The 6765-nt window shown below is 41.6% G+C and overlaps 1 protein-coding gene across 1 annotated transcript in view; it reads right to left on the bottom strand.

Annotated features, from left to right (window-relative positions):
- Nucleotides 1-872: 872 nt before the first annotated feature.
- Selenot (selenoprotein T) overlaps nt 873-6765 on the bottom strand; it is a 31853-nt gene continuing 25960 nt past the window's right edge. Inside the window, exon 7 of the mRNA XM_021196917.2 lies at nt 873-1064. Coding sequence (XP_021052576.1) covers nt 873-1064 — 192 coding nt within the window. The remainder of the gene's footprint in view (nt 1065-6765) is intronic.

The raw sequence follows: 6765 nt of genomic DNA, 5'->3' as shown, positions 1-6765 counted from the left end.
GTTCCAGTTCTCCACCGCTAGCTCTAGCTGTGTGCCCTGGGGCAAGCAACAACCTCAGCTTTCTCAGCTGTAAACTAAAAGAGATAAGGTCACTTTCTCGAGGAGCGAGGAGCTACCACAGATAGTGGCATAAAACAGCAAGTATGCCTTGCCCTTCTGTATTCTGAAACCTGGTATCAGAGCTCTAGGGGGCTTAGGCTCCAGAAAGGGCCCTCTTCTGGGATGTAGACTATAGGCTTTGTCATATGATTTCCTGTGGTAGGAAGATAACTTCCTATAAAAGCACCATATGCCTGGGTTAGTGGTAAACACCTGTGACCCAGAACTGAGGAGGATGAAGCCGAAAGATGGCTACAAGTTCAAGACTAGCATAGGCAACATAGTGAGATCCAGGCCTTCTCAAATAGACAGACACTAAATCTGTTCACAAAGGCCCCTGAAGATCTAATCACCTCACACAGGCCCTATTCTCAAGTACCACCACCCTGTAACAGGCCCCTGGGGAGCACAGCTAACACCATGGTGGAGGTGCCATTCAGGCCATAAAACTCAGCTCATAGACAGCACACTGGCCAAAATGAACAAGTACCAAGTCCATTAATGTCCATAGTTCTGGGAAAGTCCATACATTTACTAGCCTTGTTTTGGCTTCTGACTAACTGTTCTTTTTAACTCAAGTGTGTCAACCCAGGATGTGTGAGGGTGGGGGTTGTGCTTAAAAGCTCACCCTGAGAAAGGCTTGGGACTACACTGGAATGCCAAACTCCCAGTGTAGTTGCACACCAGCTAATAAAAACTTTTTATTGGCTTAAACTCACATTCTGAGCAGTCTTCTCTGGTTGATACCCTACAACAACCCCAGAGTTAGAATTTTACTCTATGACACGTAACAATAACTGCAACAGGGACCGTAAGAGACGACGGAAGAGTGCCGCCTCGGCTGCAGGCTGTGCTCGGTGGTGGGAGACAGACACAGTCCTCAACAACAGGAAATGAACTCCCCTGTCTCCTGAGGATGAAGGGTCATGTGAATGGGAATTATAGAGCTGGGTAAATAGGTGAAACTGTTAATAGGAAGTAAATAGAATATTTAAACATTAGTGCTGAAATTATAGTAATAAGCATTAGTAATGGTAAAAATAACCTATCAACACTGATTTTTATTTTAAGATTTATTTTTTTATTATACCTAAGTACACGGTAGCTGTCTTATCAGATCTCATTACCGATGGTTGTGAGTCACCCTGTGGTTGCTGGGATTTGAACTCAGGACCTTCAGAAGAGCAGTCAGTGCTCTTAACTGCTGAGCCATCTCTCCAGCCATCAACGTTGATTTTTTTTTCCTCTGTCAACAGATGCTAGCTGGTGCTACACCCATGCAATAGTCATAAGCACAGTTATGCTTTTGTGGAGCTTGTCACTCTTACATGAACTTATGAAGTATGGACCAGTTTCTGCCCCCTTGTCCCTTATTACAATAGCCTAGATGAACAAAGGCACAGTGGAAAGCCAACTGCATTCTGGTGAATGACTCTTCACCCTCCAGACAGGAACAAAACTAGTTTGTCCAGACCTGTTAACTTCAATCTTTGTCTCCCTGCCCTTAGAAACATTTGTGTATGCTTTCAGCTGAGAACCACAAGTCGTTGCTCTAAGCAATGATAAAAAGTATAATTTCTAATGTGCTGTGAATCTTTATACTTTAAAATAAAGCATTGCCTTTAAAGGGAATCCATGGGTGTATAAGTACATTACATGAGATCTGCATTACCCACTTAAAATAGATATAACTCTGCTTTATTTATTATTGTGTGGCATGAAGTGTGCGTATGTGTGCATGCAAGTCCCTGTGCATGTGCATAGTTGCCACTGTCATAGCAGGCGTATGGAGGTCACAGACATTGTGCAGTCAGATACTTTTATACAACCTGCAGGAAATTAACTCAGGATACCAAACCGCTGAAGCAAGCACTTTTTTTCTTTTAATTTTATCAGTAAGATAGATAGATAGATAGATAGATAGATAGATAGATAGATAGATAGATAGATAGATAGATAGATAGATAGATATCTTATTATACTGGTTTTTTCGAGACAGGGTTTCTCTGTATAGCCCTGGCTGTCCTGGAACTCACTTTGCAGACTCAGAAATCCGCCTGCCTCTGCCTCCCAAGTGCTGGGATTAAAGGCGTGGGCCACCACACCCGGCTCCAGCTCCTGGTTTTGTTGATTCTTTGTATAGTTCTTTTTGTTTCCACTTGGTTGATTTCAGCCCTGAGTTTGATTATTTCCTGCCTTCTACTCCTCTTGGGTGTATTTGCTTNTTTTTTTTTTTTTTTTTTTTTTCTATAGCTTTCATGTGTACTGCTAGTGTAAGTTTTCTCCAGTTTATTTTGGAGGCACTCAGAGCTATATGAGTTTTCCTCTTAGGACTGCTTTCATTGTATCCCATAAGTTTTAGTATGATGTGTCTTCATTTTCATTAAATTCTAAAACGTCTTTCTTTCTTTATTTCTTCCTTGACCAAGTTATCATTGAGTAGAGCATTGTTCAGCTTCCATGTGTATGTTTGCTTTCTGTTGTTTTTGCTGGTATTTAAGACCAGCCTTAGTCCATGGTAATCTGATAAAGTGCATGGGATTGTTTTAATCTTCTTGTATCTGTTGAGGCTTGTTTTGTGANCAATTATATTGTCAGTTTTGGAGAAGGTACCATGAGGTGCTGAGAAGAAGGTATATTCTTTTGCTTTTGGATGAAATGTTCTATTAGATCCATGTAGTTCATAATTTGTTGGGTTCACTGTGTCTCTGTTTAGTTTCTGTTTCCATGATCTGTCCATTACTGAGAGTAGGGTGTTCAAGTCTCCCACTATTATTGTGAGGGGTGCAATGTGTGCTTTGAGCTTNACTAAAGTTTCTTTTATGAATGTGGGAGCCCTTGCATTTGGAGCATAGATGTTTAGAATTGAGAGTTCATTTTGGTAGATTTTTTTCTTTGACCAGTATGAAGTGTCCTTCCTTATCCTTTTTGATAACTTTAAGTTGAGAGTCAATTTTATTTGGGACTATATGCTTGGAAAATTCTTTTCCTGCTATTTACTCTGAGGTAGTGTCTGTATTTGTCACTGAGGTGCATTTCCTGTATGCAGCAAAATGCTGGGTCCTGTTTTCGTATCCAGTTTGTTAGTCTATGTCTTTTTATTGGTGAGTTGAGTCCAATGATTTTAAGAGATATTAAGGAAAAGTGATTGTAACTTCCTGCTATTTTTGTTGTTAGAGGTGGAATTATGTTTGTGTGGCTATCTTCTTTTGGGTTTGTTGAAAGATTACTTTCTTGCTTTTTCTAGAGTATAGTTTCCCTCTTTGTGTTGGTGTTTTCCATCTATTATCCTTTCTAGGGCTGGATTTATGGAAAGCTATTGTGTAAATTTGGTTTTGTCATAGAATATCTTGTTTTCTCCATCTATGGTAATTGAGAGTTTTTCTGGGTTGGCATTTGTGTTCTCTTATTTGTGTATGAGATCTGCCCAGGATCTTCTAGCTTTCATAGTCTCTGGTGAGAAGTCTGATGTAATTCTGATAGGTCTGCCTTTATATGTTACTTGACCTTTTTCTCTTACTGTTTTTAATATTCTCCGTATGATAACAAATCTACCTGTGGCTATTTAAAGCCACACTGGTTCTGCATCATCCTGTTCATCATCTTCCATCTTGCTATTTCTCTCTCTCCCTCCCCGCCCCATCCCCCACCCCCCACCCGGCAACTCTTAGCTCCACCTCCCTTTTCCCTGTCCAATCACAGGCCTCCTGCTACACTAATATTTAAACTAATTAGACAGGGGAAATTCTGCTACAATCTCATAGTGCCCTCCCTGCCCCCAAACCACTTTGGGGTATTGCCAAAGCTATTAGTTAACCTTCCACAACCTGACAGTAAAACCCTATTGCTAAAGACAACACATATTTATGGCATAGACCTGTAAAAGTAACTTTTACTCGCCTGATGTAACTGTCCTCTCAGAGGCTCGCTGTCTCCAAGGCTCACAGCCTCCCTCTGCTAACTTAGGCATAGACCTAGTAGCTTCTAGCCTTCCTACAACCTAATCTAGGCCTAGAATGCTTCCAGCCTCTGAGATTTGTTGATGAGTATGCTCTCTGTTTTAGTTGTTTTTTTTGTTGTTGTTGTTGTTGTTGTTGTTGTTGTTTTTTCTGAGCTCTGACTAGCTTGTTCAACCTAGTTGGTGTGGCTCAAACTCCTCTCCAAGATGACTGATTCAATCTAGCTTCTTTCTCAGCCTCTGACTGAGCTGCTCTGCTTGGCCTCATACTAACTTTGGCAGTATGTTTTAATCTTCTGGCTCCTTCTCATCCTCTGGGTTGTTCATCACCTGTGTCTAGCTTGTTCTCTCTCTGCAACCTGTCTCTCTATAACGGTCCCAGTAAAACTGGCTCCTCTTTTTTTCTCTCTGCACTGCTCCCTCTTATGTGGCCTCTCCTTTCTCTTCTCATGAGAGTTGGGCGTATCCTATTCTGTCAAATCTTTCTCTGAGCCGTCACCTCATCTGTCGCTCAATTAGATATCACTTTCAAAGATGGGGCTTCCTTCTACAAACTAACTTTACCTTCACTGTTTGGGATTTAAAATGTGTACTAAGAGTTGGGCATGGTGGCGCACGCCTTTAATCCCAGCACTTGGGAGGCAGAGGCAGGCGGATTTCTGAGTTTGAGGCCAGCCTGGTCTACAAAGTGAATTCCAGGAGAGCCAGGGATATACAGAGAAACCCTGTCTCAAAAAAAAAAAAAAGATGTGCATTAAGGGCATGTCTGTATTCCAGCTGGAGGAATTAAAGGTGTGTACCAAACGCTGAGCCATACAACTAGAAAGTTTTTTTTTCCCAGTAAATAACACAATGTGATCAAATATCCTGCAATGCAGAACATGCTTCTCAACTAGAAGTTTCACCCTACTAAAAAATGTTCATAGTGGTGGGAAGATCTACACACACCATTGGAAAAGGAAAGTAATCCTTAATCTTAACCAGCTATGAATTCCATGAGCCGCAACAGTGATCTGTCTGCAAGATATCCTGCTGCAATAATGGTACAACTGTTATGGTAGTTAGGAAACCACTTTTAAAATTTGAATTTAAAGGCTTCTCCATGGGATGGAACCCATACCTGACACTGTTAATGAAGCAAAGAACCTGTTGTTCTGCTACATGAACAATCAATACAATGACTCTAATGTACTAGTGTACCTATAGATGGTCGGATCAGCCAGTCTACCTAAGAGAAGCTGCTTCTTGCAGCAGATGCTAATGAGCACAGAGACCCACAACGAGACAAATAAACAGTGCGAGACTTTGCAGCACAGTCCCAACTGGGATGTTATTATCACACCTTTTCTCTCAAGGCTCAGGAATCTCTGCATGAGGGAAGGCAGAAAGATAACAGCCAGAGGTGATGGAAGCACATTTTCCAGACACAACAGGACTGATGCACGTAAGAACTTACAGAGAGTGTGACAGCATGTACAAGGTCTGCACAATCTCACAGCATACAAAATCCCAGCACAGAACAGGAGGAGTGGTCACAAAGTCCCACTCTTAACCATGAAGATGATAGTAATCGGTAAGTGCTGTGAGAGGGGAAAATCACTGCAGTGGTATGACACGCCAGGGCAGACCTTTTGCCTTTGTAACAGGTATTGTTTCTTATGATAGACAGAACATGAAGTTGGGCACGCAGTGGGGGCAGAACCTGGGAAGAGGTGGGGGAAGGGAAAGAATATGATCAAAATATATTGTATGAGATTTTCAAAAGCTGAAATTTTAAAAAACCAAGTAGCCCTTATGTGGAACCCTGGAGGCTCGCTCCCCGGCGTACTCCAGAGTGAATCACTCTATGGAGTAGAAACACATGTATGGGAAGAAGACATGTTTCTAGACATCAACAAAATAATCCAGTTGAAAATGGAGTACAGATTTAAACAGAGAATTCTCAAGAGGAATCTCAAACAGCTGAGAAGCACTTAAAGAAACAGCATCCTTAGCCATAAGAGAAAAGCCAATCAAAATGACTCTGAATTCCATCTTAGAAGAGATTCCATCTTACATCCATCAGAAAGGCTAAGATAGGGGCTGGTGAGATGGCTCAGTGGGTAAGAGCACCCGACTGCTCTTCTGAAGGTCCAGAGTTCAAATCCCAGCAACCACATGGTGGCTTACAACCATCCCTAACAAGATCTGACGCCCTCTTCTGGAGTGTCTGTAGACAGCTGCAGTGTACTTACATATAATAAATAAATAAATCTTTAAAAAAAAAAAAAAAAGAAAGAAAGAAAAAAAAAAGAAAGGCTAAGATATAAAACTCAAGAGATAGCAGGGGGATAGTGAGGATGTGGAGCAAGGGGAACACTCCTCCTTTGCTGGTGAGAGCACAAACTTGTACAGCCATTTTGCAAATCAATTTGATGTTATCTTAGAAAATTGGGAATCAATCTACCTCAAGACACACAACTCTACGACTCCTGGGCATGTACCCAAAGGACATTTCATCCTATCAAAGACACTTGAATCTACTGAGGGTGACACTAACAAAATCTCCACACAAACAGGACTGAAGAGGGCAAGGTTGGGGGGAGACGCATACACACCACACACACACACACACACACACACACACACACAGTGACATTTTTGGTTTTTTCAAGACAGGGTTTCTCTGTGTAGCCCTGGGTGTCCTGGAACTCACTTTGTAGACCAGG

The sequence above is a fragment of the Mus pahari genome, chromosome 4, assembly GCF_900095145.1.
Source record: "Mus pahari chromosome 4, PAHARI_EIJ_v1.1, whole genome shotgun sequence".
Classification (NCBI taxonomy): Eukaryota; Metazoa; Chordata; class Mammalia; order Rodentia; family Muridae; genus Mus; species Mus pahari.
The sequence above is the reverse complement of the archived record's forward strand: the minus strand, read 5'-3'. Positions and strand labels throughout refer to the sequence as shown.